The following is a 17,812-nucleotide window of genomic DNA, read 5'->3' on the forward strand; positions in this document are numbered from 1 at the left end:
CTTTATCAAAATCCATGTTACAAAGTGCTTCACAAAGCAGCAAAATAAAAAAGTTGAAAAATCATCAGGTTTTAAAAGAAAAACGATAAAAACAATTGGGTGTATGAAATCAAATACAGTGTAAAAGGAAAGAAAAGGAAAATAAAAACATTTTTAAGAAATAAAAGACAGTTCAAAAACAATTAAAACTCAGGTCAAATCAGGAAAGGCTCTCTGATAAAAGTATATTTTAAGATGTGACTTAAAGTAGATTAATATCTCGACCGACCTGAAGAGACTAAAACAGAAGTGCATCGATCATGTTTCTGCCTGGCAGCTGAATTCTTTACCTTCATCATTAGATTTTTGGTTCAAGAAAGTAAAAAGGCTGCTGCAGTAATTCAGATGTGATCAGATGAAGGGATACAAAATATTCTCTGTGTCTTCAAAGGTAAAAATAGATTTCTTTTCATCTTGACCTGAGGTGAAGCAGTATATTTCCATGTGTGTCGGACAAAGAATTAGATTATCTTTGAATGGCGACATCAGAGTAGATCGTCTCTTCTTTTGCTGTTTTTACATTTCTTCTCTCTGCTTTGCCAGCGTTCCTCTTGTTGAAGGTTGGTGCAGAATAAACCAACACGTTCTCCTCTCTCTGAGTAAATATACAGAGAAATGTTATGAGACAACAGATTTATATCTGCCAATAACTTTTCTGGTGTTATCTTTTCTTTATATATCTTACCTGCTGACTTTGCTGATCACCACTGGCTGTTGCATCGTTTGTTTCCAGAACAGCAGCTGTTTTACAAAATCAAAAATGAAGATAAAAGATTATGTAAGTTATTTTATACAAATCAGTAATATCTGTGTAATAATTGGATATTGGGTTATATGAATACACTTGCACTGTAAAAAAGTTGAGTACACTTTCAAGACAACTGTTTTCACTACTTTGTTGTTAGTTTTGAATAAAACTCAAACTCTTTAAGTTTTTAAATAAACTAACAAAAAGTTTTGCTAAGCTATAATCTTGGGTTGAGATACTAGACTTTTCTTCTTAGAAAAACTTCAGTCTTTGAGTTTTAAACCCATTTAGGTTAACATGAATAATGGTTGATAATTTAACAATTGAAATCGTAACCACTGTATTTTCAAGCACCTACATAATAACAAATTGTGTTAAGGGCTAATGTCTTACAAATTAAACAAAAACAAAAACAAACAAACAAACAAAAAAACAACACAGCATGATTTCTAAAACTCAAATATTCAATTTTATCTCAAAAGGAAAAGTAATCTCAATTATATTTTTACCTCAAATTTGTTTCACTGTATTTCAAAAGTTTGAGTTTGAAATAAAACTAAAATAAACTTGTTGACTTGAATTTTTTTTTCCTCAGTTTTCTCAACCTCTTTTTCTTTTATGTTTGATAGATTCATGTATGTACAAGAAGTTTCTGTTACCGTTGCAACAACCACAAGATTTTGTCTTGATGGTATAAATCAGGAGCGTAATAATGATCAGACTCAGAGCAGCACACAACACAAACAGAACTGTGTTAGTCGTCTGCAAATCCTGCATGTTGACATCTGAAACAATATGAAAAGGAGCAAATAATGAAAGTTAACAAATATTTAGATAAGATGTCACACTGCATGACAAACAAATGATTTGTGACGAATCTTAATGGATTCTGACAAATTTAAAATGAATGATTATTATTTATATAAAAGTGTGTTGAGGTATAATTACCTTCAAAGTCGAGTTTTGTTCCATTTCCAAATAATATCTCCCCACATGTGGCCACAGCACAGTAATAAGTCCCGGCATCAGAGGAGTTGACGTTCTTAGAGAAGCTGTCGACACATTTCTGTGGAGTTTGATCCTCAGGACTCTCCTCACATTCATCAGTACTGTTTCCATGAGTGTAAATTAAACTGGGATGAGATTCATCTGATCCAGCTGTAAACCAGTACACACTGTGATCTCCTGGACAGGCTGTGTTTTTAGACTCAGAGAGGACTGAACACTGCAGAGTCACTGAGTCTCCTGGACGGACTGGAGCAGATGGAGGGACTTGAATGACAGCAGTGATGTCAGGTTCTGGTCCTGGAAAATACAAAGAGAAAATAAACACATTTTACTGTAAAAGGGGTCACAATGTGAATTGTTACCTGGTTAATTAATGCATATTCAGTTTATTCAGGTTAATTATGGTGAAGTAATGTTTATATGACATGCATAAATAATATACAGTATGTTCAGCTATACGTCAATGAACAGATACATGTAGACCATGAAATGTGTCAACTTATCTCAACCTTTACCAAAATGAAGTCATAAATTTGAGGATGGACAATGAACATTTATAAAAATGTTTTTCTCTTAAAGGGACACTTCACCCCAAAACCAAATCATTTGAAAAATTCAACAGCAGTGTCTCCAGAAATCATGACCAGGTTTCTCAACATGATCCACACACCTTGTTGTGAGCAGGTTTATGTGGAAACATTGTTTCTATGATAGATTCTATCAGAAATACTTTCCTCCTAGTAGAAAGAAAGTAGTTTCTATGTGACATTGCTCACAACAAGATCTGTGAATTATCTTGAGTAACTGGATCATGATGTTTGGAAAGAAACATGGCTGTTTTTCAAATGTATGTTTTTGCTGCTTTGAACACCACAAGCTGAGTGCCATTTAGTCTCATATTCGAGAGAAGGCATACATCTCTAGTGCCGATATCTCCAAAACTGCAAATCACACCAAAACAATTTGGATGGATTAAAAGCACTATGGGCCAGAGGAAAAATATGTATTTTTGATTTTGGGGTGAACTGTGCCTTTAATAAAATGACTTAGCTGTGAACTCCATGGTATAAATGTTAGTTAACATTTTTATCAACAACATACCAATATTAGTTAGTACCCTAATTAACTAGTAATCCTTAACAAGGGACATTTTTTAATGTTAGGTAATTACTATTATTGTGTTAATTAACTGTTCGTTAATGCTTACTATGGTATTAATTAACATTAATAGCATCTTCATAAACTATTAAATAATGTATGAAGAATATCATAGTTAACATGAACACCATTAGTAAATGAATACTATTAGACAGACTGATTAATTATAAATTAACTGTGAGTTAATGTCTATTATTGCATTAGTAATGTTAATTAATTGACTCTTCATGTAAAATGTTACCCAATCTTCATATATTTATACATGGTGTAAACTTTAAGGATATAAACTTGGGTTATAAAAAGTGTTTACCTTTAATTCTTAGAAATGCTCCTTTAACAAGTGTCATCTGAAGTTGGTATACTTTGATACAGTAGTAAATTCCAGTATCGCTTCGCTGTGTTTTACTAATCTGCAGAAGAAATGTTCCAGGCCCTTGTTCTGCTGTAATGCGAGAAGTCTTATTAACACCAGAATAATTAAAATTAAATGTTCCTCCCAGGAATTCAGGCAAGTTTCCAGAAACAAGTCGAATCCAATACAAGGTTGTTTGCTCAAAGGATGTCTGGCGAGGACAATTCAAAGTCACATCATGTCCAACAGCAACAGTCTTCGTCTCAAAGATCAAATCATCTGTGCATCCTAGAGATCACATTAAATAGAGCAGTGATTAACAACAGAGGTAGATTCACACATGCAGTGTGCTAAACTGATGCAAGAAGACAATATATTTAAAAATATTTGATAAAAAGTTGATTTCATATACTTACGCCCCACTCTGAGCATCAGCAGTAAATAAAATATGAACAGCATTTTCTTGTTAATCCTCTTGAGACTGCAGTTAAATTAGATCGTATGAGAGGATGATTGACCTTAATGTAATCATTTAAAGTGGGAGGGAACAATATCAGAGCAATCTGATTGGCCACTTATTATAGTTGCATTTCACTAAACCACAACAGCGGAAATAATATCAACTCTGTTTCCATCCTAATCACATGACACAACACCAACACCAAGCTTTTGTTGCGGGTTTCTATAACTGACACACAGAGTAAAGAAAAGAGTGATCTTTATGTAAATTATTCTAATCTAAACAATTTTATTCCCAACAATTTTCTTTGTATTTTCACAATATTTGGACAGTTTTTAAAGCTGATAGTAATATGGTCCAGCTGTTTAGGACAGACACAATGATATACAAAGGTTCTGATCAGGACACTCCAGACCAGGAATCAGTGAGGCAGCAGGGAACCACAATATTTTCACATCTATATGGAATAAAGATTTATTTTCAACCAAACCAGAGCTGGTGATTGTTGAGCAGTGGTGACACTAACAAAGACTTTTTGAGTTTCATTGTGTTTCTGTTGAGTTTGTCTTAGTTTGGTAAACGAGGGAAACTTGAATTCAAACAGTGACCAGTTTATAACAGACAGCAGGTTTAAGAATATTTTCTTGACATCTTTGTGAGTTATTTTGATTTAAGACTATTAAAGCTCAGAGCTTCTCCCTGCTGAGACTATGAGAGGATCAGACTCCTTTTGTGTGAGTTAAGGAGAGGAGAGGTGAGGGAAGGCATCAGTGCTGTAAACTATGTCACTTCTTTTTGTAACGGCCGAGTGGGACTTTATTTTTGAAAAACCTAGAAAAGAAAAGAGATGGACTCTGTGGCCTTCATCAGGGTCAACACAGTGTTGACTACAAACTAAAACCAGCTGGTTTGTTAAGTGTGAGCACAAGAAAAGTACCAACTGTAAAATGTGATTTAAACAGATGCTCTTGATGTACTTTGTGTCCTGCACAAAACGAAACAGATAAACACTCACAGTCACTGACAAACAAACAATGCATGGACACTCGTGCACTGTTGTGGTTGGGCTCTTTCAAAATAAGGTGTGAATTCAAAAAGACTTTCATGCCTTTCTCACTCTCTATTTTAGCCTAAGGAAGTCTGGCCTGACCGCTGTTTTTTCTGTTCCCTCTAGTTTCTAGTTCGTCTTAATTTCTATTGTGCTCCTCTGTGTTCTCTTGTGCACATTTTGGATACCTTCTTTGTGTTTTTCCTCCCACAGTGTTTTTGTTGTTTCATGGACATTTGGATTTTATTTGTCTGATTTTCTTTTTCCTTTACTCCCAGCTGCCTTTTTCTAATTTTGTGCCAGTTGTGCCAGCAGTCAATATGCTGCTTTAATATATCCAGAATGAATATGGTTATTTTCTTGTGAGACAAAGCTGGGATTTCTTATATATCTGAATGACGTCTAAACTCATCACAGCTCTGTGGACCAGCACTTATGGTACCGCTAGCCTTTTGTTGAAGCCTGAAGCTGCTGTTTGATTTGACTGACTGCATCATCAGCCAATCAAATCTAGATGTGTACTGACAGACTACACCAAGGGCCTTGGTTTGTGTCAGTGCTAGCCCCCATTGTTGTTATCGACTTTGTCTTTGACGGATTGGGAGTAAACTAAGCTACGTGCTGATGGAAATGTGATGGCTGCTGCATTAATACTTAACCTTAATACTGATCGTGCTGCTGATTTACTTAGTGCACTTTTTTCAAGGCAACCATTTGGAGAGAAAAGAGAAATAATTTTAAGAGGAAGACCAACACCTAAACTGGATGGGTTTACCAAGACCAGCAGGGGTTTTGTGTGACACTTCATCCAGAGCAACTATGACCACTATGACTGGACAACAACTAGCACACAGCAGAACAAGCTATTCTGCTGGCCATGTTTACTTTTTAATACCAGTGAGGCAACATGGAACAGCACTGGTTTTATCAGTCTCAACAGCTTCACCAAGGCAGCTATCAAACAGGCATCAGGTGTCACCTCACAGCGGTGGTACATTTGCAGCTGGGTGAGCAGTAGAGACGAGAGACAAGCCTGCACATCGAGAGAATGAAAAAAAAGAGACATCCTGAAAAGCCTTTTTTGCTGTTTTATCTTCTTGGGAAAACAAGAATTGTCCTTCAGGGGACACTTCGAGGGAAAAGAGTCCCTGAATCGAGGTAATTACTTGGAATTACTGTCTCTGCTATCAGACTACGACTGATTTGGGTCACCACTTTGCCACCACCACTGTTTTTACAGGGACGTTGGGAAAAATTCAAAATGATCTCATAAATGCTGTTGCTGAGGTCCAGAATGATGCAATCAAGAAATCAGCAACACCATCAACAACACTGCAACACAGGTTTAGAGACATCACAGAGAAAAACTGAGTTCATGATCTGTTTTAGTACTTCAAGGATTGGACAGCTATGATTGTAAAACAATGTTGATGACACAGTGTTATGATGAAGCTGTTGTAATGACATCAGGATTTAACAGAATACAAGCTTGTGTAAACACACACACACGCATTGAATCTTGTGAATCTTGTGAATGTGTGCTGGATGCACAACTGGTTGCACAGTTCAAGAAGAAATTTCCCAAAGCAGAGCTCAGGATGAGAGCCACAGTTTGACCTGGCCAGAGTCAGAGCTGAGCTCACATTCTTGGTCATAACAGTACTTGTGTCCACAGAATCAGGGGAGCGATCTTTATCTGCTCTGAAGCGCATACAGATGTGCTCATGGAATACAAGTGGACCAGGGACTACTGGACCCAGCCAGCCATGGAACCAGCAAACAGTGATTCTGACTATGAAGTTAAGGACATGGTTTCTATGTTCCTGTGCATAATGGACGTTTGGAGGCACACAGAAAATTCTTGGGTCAGACAGGAAGCTCATTCTATGGCTAAAAAAAAAACAACTTTTGTCTAAGCCATGGCTAAAGAACTTGATACCCAAGTGGACGGACTTCCATAACACCCATAATCCTTAGCCAGCCTCTCAGTCTGTTACCCGTAATTTACACCAACTGAGTTGTTAAATTAATTCAGTTATAAATAAAATATTGTGTAAACAGTAAAGTAAATGGTTAAAAATAATCTGTTCAGGTAATGTTAAAATAAACTGTCATGAATGACATATTGAAGATAAACAGAAGTGTAAACTTAACTAGGTCAAAACCTGCATAGCATGGCTTTAATTTCGAATTCTGTCATTTCCGTGTTTCATTGGTTCCTGACGTTGTCAGTCAGATTCACCTGTGGTAACTGGTTGTAGGTAAGGAAGAGAGAGGCGGGGTCAAAGGAAACAACATGGAGGACAAAGCAGAAACGAGAGGAGGAGAGGCACGACGGAAGAAGGGGAAACCATGGTTGAAATACAGAGTTTTGGGTTGTGGATAGCCAGTCAAAGTTTAAGTAAGGAGCAAAAGATTGTAGCTGTGGACTGTTCGGCACATTCACTGCTGAACTGCTGTGAGTAAAGCGACTGTTTGTGCTTGTGTGCCTCAGCTAACACTGGGAAGACACCCGCCAAGGGAGGACGCTGTATTCGGGAAGCGTGGGAGCGGAGGACGACGTGGCTGACTGACAAGGACTGCTTCATGTTTCTGGAGGACAGCGACTGGACTCCGGACGTGGATCTCTTCACCGTTGCTGCCTGTTTTCCATCTTTCCTGAACACCAAACTGTGGGTGAGATTTCCTATTACTTTTCCTTCCTTGAATAAAGATTCATCCAGCCGCACCACGCAAGGACGACACACAGGCCTGCAACTTTTTATTTTTATTTTGTGTGCCTTCATGTGTGTGTGGGCCCACATTTGTTAACAAGTCTGAATGTCTGCATGTGATCAGAAGCTAACTGTTCTAGTGAATAGTAGTAAACAGTAGTAACAAGTAAGCCTGAGTCTGGCCTAATACTGCAGTTTTGTGGTATAATTTGGGTAGAAGGCCATTAAGTATTGAGTAATTTTCAGTAATTGAAGTAATTTTGGTCAAGGTAATTTGGTATACTGGTATTTTCTAAGGGATACATTTGTATTTTTTAAGGTTTAATTTGGTTTTTTTTGTGTTTTATTTAAAGGGCAATTTTGTAATTTCTAATTAAACTAAACTTTAAGTAAATTTCTATTCTTTATTTCAAAAAAGTTGTCTGGGTCCATTCATTTAAATATAAAGATGAATAGTGATAAGTGCAGCGGTTTTGCTCATAATCAGGGAAATTTGAGTTTCACCCAATTTAGGTAAAGCTTTGTGGTAGTTACCTGAATCTAACCAACCCAAACACCCCATCATTCCAGTCTAAGGTCACTTAAATCACTTGGGTCTAAAATACTGTTGAGTGCTGGGGTGCTACATTTGTATATGTTTTGTTTTTAATGTGTGCTAAATTGCAAATTTTAGGAACCAAACAGTGATAATTCATAACATGTCCTTCACATGGCAAAAAAACAACAACAAGAAGAAGGTCTGTTGCTGAGATCACGTTTCCTGTCAACTGGGGAGGTCAGAGGTCTGCAGCCAGAGTCTTGTCTGAATAAGCACTATAAATACTATCCACACCCCATTACAGAAAATGAGTGATGACAAGTGGCAGCTGTAATAATGCAGTGTTATATAATGTTGTGGAGCCAAAGGCCTGTATTTGTTTAGTGAATGATTGGAGTCTCATGTTCACAGGCCCTAGTTGGTCGCAGACCCTAATTAAACTGCATTACCTGCATTCTGCCCCTGGTATACAGTATACATGAGGTGTTTATTTGCCTTTTGGTTAATAGGTAGAAAATATAGTGCATTAGGGAAATAAAAATTTTTATGTGTTTTAAAAAAAAACATGTAGCCAAAATTTTAAAGGATATTCAATCATGGAGTCTCACCTTATTCTAGTTGCATCCTACAATGTTAGCAAAATAAACAAATGATGACTAACAGATTACACTAACTAAATAAATAAATTAATAAACAAATAAAAGTAAATGAGTTGAAAATGGTGAACCTTAATATTAAATATACATGTGTTTTTTAAGTTGTATATTAAATTCAATTATAGATTCAGTAGCTTTTTTTTACTATATAAATTTGTCTTTTACAGAAGGAAGCAACACAAATTATTTGTGCATTGATTTGATACATGAAGGAGAAATTAAGAGAGACAGAGTGGAAACTTTCATCAACCCTCCTTCTATGTTGAATGAAGTTGATCAAGTTGAATCATTCAAAAAGCCTGTTTGAGAGGTAGCATGATAAGTCTGTTTAGTAAAAATGATGCAGAAAAACGAAGTAGAAACACATATATATATATATATATATATATATATATTTAAGAATTTAATATAACAAAAGTCTTTATTTATGGAGCCTTTATCAAAATCCATGTAACAAAGTGCGTCACATAAAACAAAAGTTGTAAAATCATCAGGTTTTAAAAGAAAAAGATGAAAGAAAATGGATAAAAAAAACCCAGTTGTATTTAAATCAATGCAAAGCAAAAGGCGAGAATAGGAAAATAAAATGATGTTTAAGTAATAAAAGAGTTAAAAAAAAACAATTAAAATTCAGGTAAAATCAGGAAAGGCTTTCCGATAAAAGTAAAACAGTAAGACTATGTTTTCAGAAGGGACTTAAAGGAGATTAATGACTCAACCGTTCTGAAGAAGCTGAGACAGAAGTGCATTGATCACGTTTCTTTGTTCTGGTTAAAATCCTAGCGGCTGAGTTTTGTACATTCTGAGGCTGATCAATAGATTTTTGCTTCAGGCAAGTGAAAAGTCTTCAGATGTGATGAGATGAAGGGATACAACATGGTCACTGTATCTTTAAAAATTAAAATAGATTTTTTTTTCTCCCCCATCTTGATAATCCATAGTTCTTTATAAAATAACAGGATAAAAAGTCATACAATGATTGCAAAGAGATAAAAAAAAATGACACATTTTGAAAATATTGTAACTGATATCAGATGTCAAATTGATGTGAAGCAGTATATTTCCATGTGTGTCAGACAAAGAATTAGATTATCTTTGAATGGCGACATCAGAGTAGATCGTCTCTCCTTTTGCTGTTTTTACATTTCTTCTCTCTGCTTTGCCAGCGTTCCTCTTGTTGAAGGTTGGTGCAGAATAAACCAACATGTTCTCCTCTCTCTGAATAAATATACAGAGAAATGTTATGAGACAACAGATTTATATCTGCCAATAACTTTTCTGGTGTTATCTTTTCTTTATATATCTTACCTGCTGACTTTGCTGATCACTGCTGGCTGTTGCACCGTTTGTTTCCAGAACAACAGCAGCTGTTTTACAAAATCAAAAATGAAGACTTAAGATAAAAGATGATGTAAGTTAATTTTGTAAAAATCAGTAATATTGGTATAATAATTGGAACTGTATAATGTTTGGTTGAGATACTTTAAAAAAATATCTTAAAAACAAAGGAAACACTTCGCACATCTATTAAACAAGACAGGTGCAGAAGACCAAATAGTTGGAAAAGGACTCCTGCACACTGTCTAACTTGCAATATATCATTTATTTGTGACATTTTGGTACTGGACCCTCATCATCCAAAACAAGTTATATTTCAAGTTAGACAGTGTGCGTGAGTCATTTTACAACTTTTGCAATAAATTATATAGGTTGGCAACTTAGTTTGAGTTTGAATTTGACTTAAAACTCAAAATTTTATAAGGTAATTGCCTTTAAATTATGTTTTCTCAAAGTTTCCTTTTTTTTTACAGTGTGCAAAATGCTGTGTGTTAGATTCATGCATGTACGAGAAGTTTCTGTTACCGTTGCAACAACCACAAGATTTTTTCTTGATGGTATAAATCAGGAGCGTAATAACAATCAGGCTCAGGGCCAGAGCAGCACACAACACAAACAGAACCGTCTGCATGTTCATATCTGAAACAATATGAAAAGGAGCAAATAATGAAAGCTAACAAATATTTAGATAAGATGTCACACTGCTTTGTGTGCATGCTTAGTGTTTTGTGATGCATCTTATTAATGATTTATGTTTAAAGGTTCTGCAGTTACCTTCAATGTCGAGTTTTGTTCCATCTCCAAATAATATCTCTCCACATGTGGCCACAGCACAGTAATAAGTCCCAGCATCAGAGGAGCTGACGTTCTTAGAGAAGCTGTAGACACATTTCTGTGGAGTTTGATCCTCAGGACTCTCCTCACATTCATCATTACTGTTTCCATGAGCATAAATTAAACTGGGATGAGATTCATCTGATCTGACTCTGAACCAGTACACACTGTGATCTCCTGGACAGGCTGTGTTTTTAGACTCAGAGAGGACTGAACACTGCAGAGTCACTGAGTCTCCTGGACGGACTGGAGCAGATGGAGGGACTTGAATGACGGCAGTGATGTCAGGTTCTGGTCCTCGAAAATACAAAGAGAAAATAAACATATTTTACTGTTTTATATACATAAAACATTTAAAGTAACACTTTACAATAAGGGTCCATTAATTAACATTAGTAATGCAGTAATAAGCATTAGGAGGTCAAATGGTTTATGGTTAATTATGGTTATGCAAAGCCTATTCAACATCTGTATGCATTTATTAAGTGTTACTAAGGGGATATACGTTTTCAACTTCACAGAAAGATGATAAAGAGAATTATTTCATGGTTAATTCATGAAATTATCAATTTGCAACCCTTTCACATCGATAGACTTTGGCTGAGATACGACAAATAGTCAGACTTCAGAATTAATCTCTTACACAAAGGAGTTTAGTTGTTGACTAACATAAACAGGACTATGGCACAATGAATCATGGATAAATTAAGACGATTTTCACAATAAAAAAATGGCCGACTGAGTGACCACATCCGGCTGCTCTGCTGTAGCAGAAAAAATGTGTCTTTGGGAGGAATTCAACAGTTACGATGACATTTGACTTGGAAAGGTTACTGAGGAGGTAAGGAGGTAACAATACAAAAGAATCTGATATGGAAAAAATTACAGCAACTGTAAGTAGTGTTGATTCCACTGTTAAGAACAGCATCAAAGATGTTCTAAAAAGATATAAAAATATAGTACAAGATACAAAGAAATAATTGCACTCTCCATGACAGTGTTAGCAAACCACAAATTGTGAGCCATGTTTTCCTCTTTTTTGTTGTTTGGTGGCAGTGATTGTTACCATGGTAATATGACTCTTAAGTCTTAGTCTCAGATATTTATTTTTGATTTTGGGGTGAAATGTCGCTGTGTTCACATTTTTCTCAACAATATTATAACTAACTAAGTTCATCTGCTTATTAACATGTAATACTTTCATAAATGTAAACAAGAGACATTTGTTAATGTTACTTAGTACTTAACTAATGTTACTAATATTAATGTTAATAGTATCTTTATAGACTATTAAATAATTTATGAATTAATACCATAGTTGAACATGATTATGAGTAAATATTACAAGACACATTAGTTAAATATTAATTAACTACTAGTTAATGCTTACTACTGCATTACTAATGTTAATTAATATGGGTCCTTATAAATTTACCGAATTTCCTATAAATTATGGAAACAACACCATCTTTATATATATATATATATGTGTGTGTGTGTGTGTGTGTAGGAAAATTTAAGTATGTAATGTGCTGTTATAAAAAAAGTGTTTACCTTTAATTCTTAGAAATGTTCCTTTCAAGAATGTCATGTCAAGTTGATTTACTTTCATACAGTAGTAAATTCCAGTATCGCTTTGCTGTACTTTACTAATCTGCAGAAGAAATGTTCCAGGCCCTTGTTCTGCTGTAATGCGAGGAGTCTTATTATCAACAGTATAATCAAAAGTAAATGCTCCTCCCAGGAATTCAGGAAAATTTCCAGAAACAAGCCGGATCCAAAACAAACTTGTTTCGTGCTCATACTGGCGGGTACAATTCAAAGTCACATCATGTCCAACAGCAACAGTCTTCGTCTCAAAGATCGAATCATCTGTGCATCCTAGAGATCACATTAAATAGAGCAGTGATTAACAACAGAGGTAGATTCATACATGCAGTGTGCTAAACTGATGCAAGAAGACAATATATTTAAAAAATATTTGATAAAAAGCTGATTTCATATACTTACGCCCCACTCTGAGCATCAGCAGTAAATAAAATACAACCAACATTTTCTTGTTAATCCTCTTGAGACTGCAGTTAAATTAGATCGTATGAGAGGATGATTGACCTTAATGTAATTGTTTAAAGTGGGAGGGAACAATATCAGAGCAATCTGATTGGTCTTTCATTATGCTGGCATTTCACTGCACTACAAGAGCGGAAATAATATCAACATGTTTCCAACCTAAGCACAAGAAACAACACCAACACCAAGCTTTTGTTGCGGGTTTCTACAACTGACACTGAGAGTAAAGAAAAGAGTGATCTTTATGTGAGCTACAGTAATCAAAAAATATTATTCTCAACAGTTTTCTTAGCACTTTTTTACAGTATTTGGACTTTTCAGCTAAAACTAATATGGTTAAGCTGTTTAGGACAGACACACAAACATCAGCCTGTGTGATATGATATTTCATCTTGTGGGGGTCCAACATCAAGAGAATTTCCCTGAACTTAGCACACCTTTGTGTTGTAGATCTTAAACGTTTTGATGTCTTTCACTGTTGTACTACCATATTTATTGGGGTTGTAACCTGATTTCTTCTTTTTTTAATTTCTTCATGGGATCAGACATGGTCCCTGTTATTGTCTGGGACATATTAAACCAATTAAACTCAAAATAAAACAGTAAGAAGTAGGGCTGGGCATCATTTAATCACAAATGTAGATGAAAACTAGTCGACAAACTAAGAAAGCCTCAGAAAAACACAATTGAATAATTTATAATGGTGAACTCTACCAAAAAGATAGTCAGTCTATTAAAAGCCATTTGAAGCTGTTAATCACATTCTTCAAAAAAACTTTTTTTTTTTTTTTTTTTTTAGGTTTTAATATCATTCTGAAGCTTCCTATCGGTATGTGTTATGTATTCAAATCCATCAAAAATATGTGTTTCCTTAGTCCTTCCCACATGACAAAATGTAGGCATGATGATGTTGTTATATAAACCCTCAAGGTTGAAACATGTTCATCATGGCCACCTGTGGCCAAACAAACAAACAAACAAACAAACAAACAAACAAACAAAACCCTAACAAACAAAAAAAAATGGGGCAGTGTATCACCAGAGTAACCTCTAACTGGGGCATAGGCGAACTACGGCCCCTTGGCCATATATGGGCTTTTGGGCTTTTTAATCCGGCCTGCCAAATATTGGTACAGAATTGTCCAAATTATAATAAAGACTGCACTTATTTTGCATTTTCCTGCAATACCCAGCATTTCAGTTGACCCCACTAGGTGGCGCACTCCAGACACAATTGACTTTTGCTCTCTATTTATGCTTTGCCACTGTGTTGAGCCTTGCTGTAACAATGAGTGGACCAAAGAACAGAAAAGTCGACAGTGAGTCCCGAGTGTTTAATAAGGAGTGGACTAAGGATGCACCAATTTCAATTTTCTTGGCCGATTCCGATTTTTTTAATGGTCTGACCTGCCGATTCCAATTTTGGCCGATTCCGATTTTCAGTGTTTATAAAAACTGTAATTAACAGCATTCACAAATATTTTTGCAACTTAACTTGTAAAAATTAAATTGGATGTTCATAATAAGACACTGACTATTAAATATTCATTAAATACTATTTAAATTTTCAAGGTCTTTGAATCTTGTGGGATTTCATGGGACGCGATTTCACGTGATCTCCTGTGGAAGCAGATATAAACAAACCAGAGACAGACGCAGTGCAACAGTTTGCTGCAGTAAGACTTCGCCATGAGACAGATGCAGAAGTTAAACGAGTCGGGATGAGAAAATGTTTGAGGAGATACATCAACACAGGTTGTTTATTCTTCCGCCAGAACAGGAAGTGAGATTTTAACTGTCCCTCTGTGAACAGCAGTCTGCTGCTGGCTAACATTAGCCTGAAGAGCTACAAAGTTTACAGCTGTTTTGTGACATTGTCAGCTGCTCTGTCTCATTGTAGACTGTCTGTCTGCTCTTTATCCTGTTCTTGGAATCTGTCACTGACACCAACTTCATGCAAGCATGTGTCTGTGTGTGTGGAACTGTTATCAGCGCTGTGGTGATATCACAGACAGTTTGTCTACTGCGCACATGACGTGACCATCGTGCAGAACTTGTGACAATGCAGAACTTGTGACAATGACTGGCACAGAATTGGATATGTGACGCTGACCGGCCAGTCACCGGTTAGGGCCGGTCATGCTGAAAACCGTCCGGTTCCAGTCTCTGGCCAGTCAATTGGTGCATCCCTAGAGTTGACGGCTAAATATTTTTTCACAGAAGTCTGATCAAATGCTGTATGTCTTGTTTGCCAAGAAACCGTTGTGGTTTTAAAAGAATACAATATCAGCCACCACTTTTCCACCAGGCATGCTAACTACGCTAGCAACCAGTCAACGCAAGAACGGATGGCTGCTGCTCAGAGGTTGGCAGACAATTTACAGGCTCAGCAAAGTACTTTTCTCTGACAAACTACTATTCAAGAGTCAAGCACTAAGGCAAGTTATTTGCTGGCATTCAAATTAGCAAAGGCCAGCAAGCCTTTCTCCAGAGTTACAATTCGAACTGATTGATTTTCGATGTGACTCCATCTTAAAGGAGAAGTTCTGCTCCCTTAAACTGGATGAATTTTATGTTTCACTAAACAAAGCCAAGTTTCCAAACATTTGGAAGATGGCACAGAGGATGCTGGTGTTGTTTGACTCTACCTACGTGTGTGAGCAGACGTTCAGCGTGATTAACATCAACAAAGCACATCACAGATCCCAGTTAACTGATGAACACCTCAGATCTGTCCTGAGAATTGCCTCAACCAAACTGACACCAGACTTCGATGCACTGGCAAACTCAGCCACTCAGTCAACAGGGAGTTAATCTATTAGATTTGTGTGCATTTAAGAGAGATGTATCATGTACTATTTGGGACAGTGATACACAAAGACAGAGTAGCCATTTTAAATATTCAAAAGCTTCACATCATCAATGATGACCCGCCCACACTGCCTGTCAGTCACTTGAGCAGGAAGAGCACAGCTACAGAGATGATGAGGGCTGATAAACCTCCCATCCTCTGTACTCACTTCACTTGTTTTCAGAGGGCTGCTGAAAGGCAGCGGCAGAGCGACTCTCTTATTTGAGGGAGGGAAAACCTTTGAACCTGGGTGAAAAACACAAATAAAATAAACCAGTGATTAACAAGGTGATTAAAATATATTTAATGCTTGACACCAATAATATAATGCAGTCCAGCACAAACCACAAAATCTGGCATCAAAAATAACTACTAAAACAGAGTGGGGGTTTCACAAATAACTTAAACAACTTCAAAGGTCTATGAATAATGAAATAGATGAACCAGCATGTTGTGGTCTGTGGCCTTTATCAGGGTCAACATATTATTGACTACAAACCAAAACCAATTAGTTTGATGAGTGTGGATGCAAGAAAAGTACCAACTGTAACATGTGATTGAAAAACAGTAGCCCTTAATATACTTTGTGTCCTGCTTTGTACTTTGACACAGAAACAGAAAAACACTCACAGTCACTGACAAACAAGTGATGTATGGAAACTCATTGTTGTGGTTGAGTGCCTTCAAAATAAGGTGTGAACACAAAGAGGCTTTTCAGCCTTTCTCACACTCTGCTTTAGCCTCAGGAAGTCTGGCCTGACTGCTGTTTTATTTTTTTAAATAAGCAAGAGTATATTTTTATGATTATTGTTAATATGGTTGGCTGCCCAGTGGCCATCATGTCCTGCCCACACGGTCCCAGCTGATTTTGAGGTTTTCTTCTGTGCCTCTTTCCTGTGGAAGCAGTGGCAGGTCAGATTCAGAGTCTTTTGTGAACCCCTGGAAAACTAGTGCTCAGGTGGATGAGTGCAAGAGAAAGTGTGTGTGAATGTAAACACATGTTTTAATGTGATACAAACTGTATTTTATCATGAAGCCTCATATTATTGCACACTTCTGTGTTTTACACTGCAGACTGGAGTCTCTGTTACCGGTGACAAACAGCTAGATTATAAGCTTAACAGCTTCCTCTAACGTCTGTGTTTTCATTGCACTGCTGTCCATGTGTTTTGTTAACAAATGGAAGCTAATTTCCACCAAAATGATGAAAAGAAAACGGAAGATCCTGACGGTCATTACAATGAGAAACTTTCTCAAAATAATGACTCAGATAGTCAATATTTTGAGACACTGATGATGTTTCTCATTATTCTGAGATAGGATCTAAAAATAGTATGCTGTTGTGTTTGTTGGCTTTGCTACCCTGGTGTTTGGTCTTGTGCCCTCAAAGAATTGACAACACTAAAGACTAAGTAACCTTGCCCCTAAAATGATGAAATCCTCAGCCTGCTGATGACAATCTCTCTACAATTGTTGCTAAAAATATGTGGAAACAATCAGTGAGTAAAAAAATAAAACTTCATTACCTAACCAATCCAAAATCTTTAGGGTGGGCCTTCATACTGAGGTAGTGACATTATTTGCTTATATTGAGGAGGATGGGAGAAGAGAATAGTTTCTGGTAATTTGTGTTATAGTTAAAAATGTAAAGGTCGTAGGTTTGTTGGTAGCATTTAAAAATCCCCAAATGATCTGTTGGCAGTGAGATCTCTGATTTTTGACGCTATTTATACTGTGATGGACTTGCAGTCTCTCCAAAAAATGTTGAATGATTCAATTAATTTACATTAAAATGAAAACAACACATGAACTAATATGGGGATTGTATATAGACATTATTTGTACTTTGAATGATCACACTAACCATTAAGAACTAAAATTAGGCTGCTGAAACCTCTCGTAGCTCTTCCCTCGCTACATATCCTGTTTGAAGCTCACAGTCAGGTCTGTTTTGAGTAAACAGCCTTGATGGTTGGTTAAAGTGTGGAGAAACGGCCC

The 17,812-nt window shown here is 36.4% G+C and overlaps 2 protein-coding genes across 2 annotated transcripts; both read right to left on the reverse strand.

Annotated features, from left to right (window-relative positions):
• Window positions 1-441: 441 nt before the first annotated feature.
• LOC146327164 (signal-regulatory protein beta-2-like) lies at window positions 442-3,764 on the reverse strand. The gene is made up of 6 exons (XM_084719645.1): window positions 3,722-3,764; window positions 3,264-3,593; window positions 1,736-2,092; window positions 1,447-1,572; window positions 725-780; window positions 442-634 (listed from the first exon to the last, which is right to left on the reverse strand). Exons 1-6 carry the CDS (start codon window positions 3,762-3,764, stop codon window positions 506-508), a joined length of 1,041 nt encoding a protein of 346 aa, XP_084575771.1. The 3' UTR covers window positions 442-505.
• Window positions 3,765-9,360: 5,596 nt separating this feature from the next.
• Window positions 9,361-12,946, reverse strand: LOC146327165 (uncharacterized). The gene is made up of 6 exons (XM_084719652.1): window positions 12,904-12,946; window positions 12,448-12,774; window positions 10,834-11,190; window positions 10,585-10,698; window positions 10,030-10,088; window positions 9,361-9,939 (listed from the first exon to the last, which is right to left on the reverse strand). The coding sequence occupies exons 1-6, from the start codon at window positions 12,944-12,946 to the stop codon at window positions 9,811-9,813; spliced, it is 1,029 nt and encodes a 342-aa protein (XP_084575778.1). The 3' UTR covers window positions 9,361-9,810.
• Between the last annotated feature and the right edge of the window lie 4,866 nt (window positions 12,947-17,812).

This window comes from Lutjanus erythropterus, chromosome 5, assembly GCF_056507025.1.
Source record: "Lutjanus erythropterus isolate fLutEry1 chromosome 5, fLutEry1.hap2, whole genome shotgun sequence".
NCBI classification, from domain to species: domain Eukaryota; kingdom Metazoa; phylum Chordata; class Actinopteri; order Lutjaniformes; family Lutjanidae; genus Lutjanus; species Lutjanus erythropterus.

Coding starts and splice junctions, on each gene's coding strand:
- LOC146327164 (XM_084719645.1), bottom strand. CDS start 3,764: ATGCTGTTCATATTTTATTTACTGCTGATGCTCAGAGTGGGGC. Junction 3,594..3,721: donor GCTGATGCTCAGAGTGGGGC/GTAAGTATATGA, acceptor TGTGATCTCTAG/GATGCACAGATGATTTGATC. Junction 2,093..3,263: donor AGCATTTCTAAGAATTAAAG/GTAAACACTTTT, acceptor TGTATTTTCCAG/GACCAGAACCTGACATCACT.
- LOC146327165 (XM_084719652.1), bottom strand. CDS start 12,946: ATGTTGGTTGTATTTTATTTACTGCTGATGCTCAGAGTGGGGC. Junction 11,191..12,447: donor AACATTTCTAAGAATTAAAG/GTAAACACTTTT, acceptor TGTATTTTCGAG/GACCAGAACCTGACATCACT. Junction 10,699..10,833: donor AACAAAACTCGACATTGAAG/GTAACTGCAGAA, acceptor ATATTGTTTCAG/ATATGAACATGCAGACGGTT.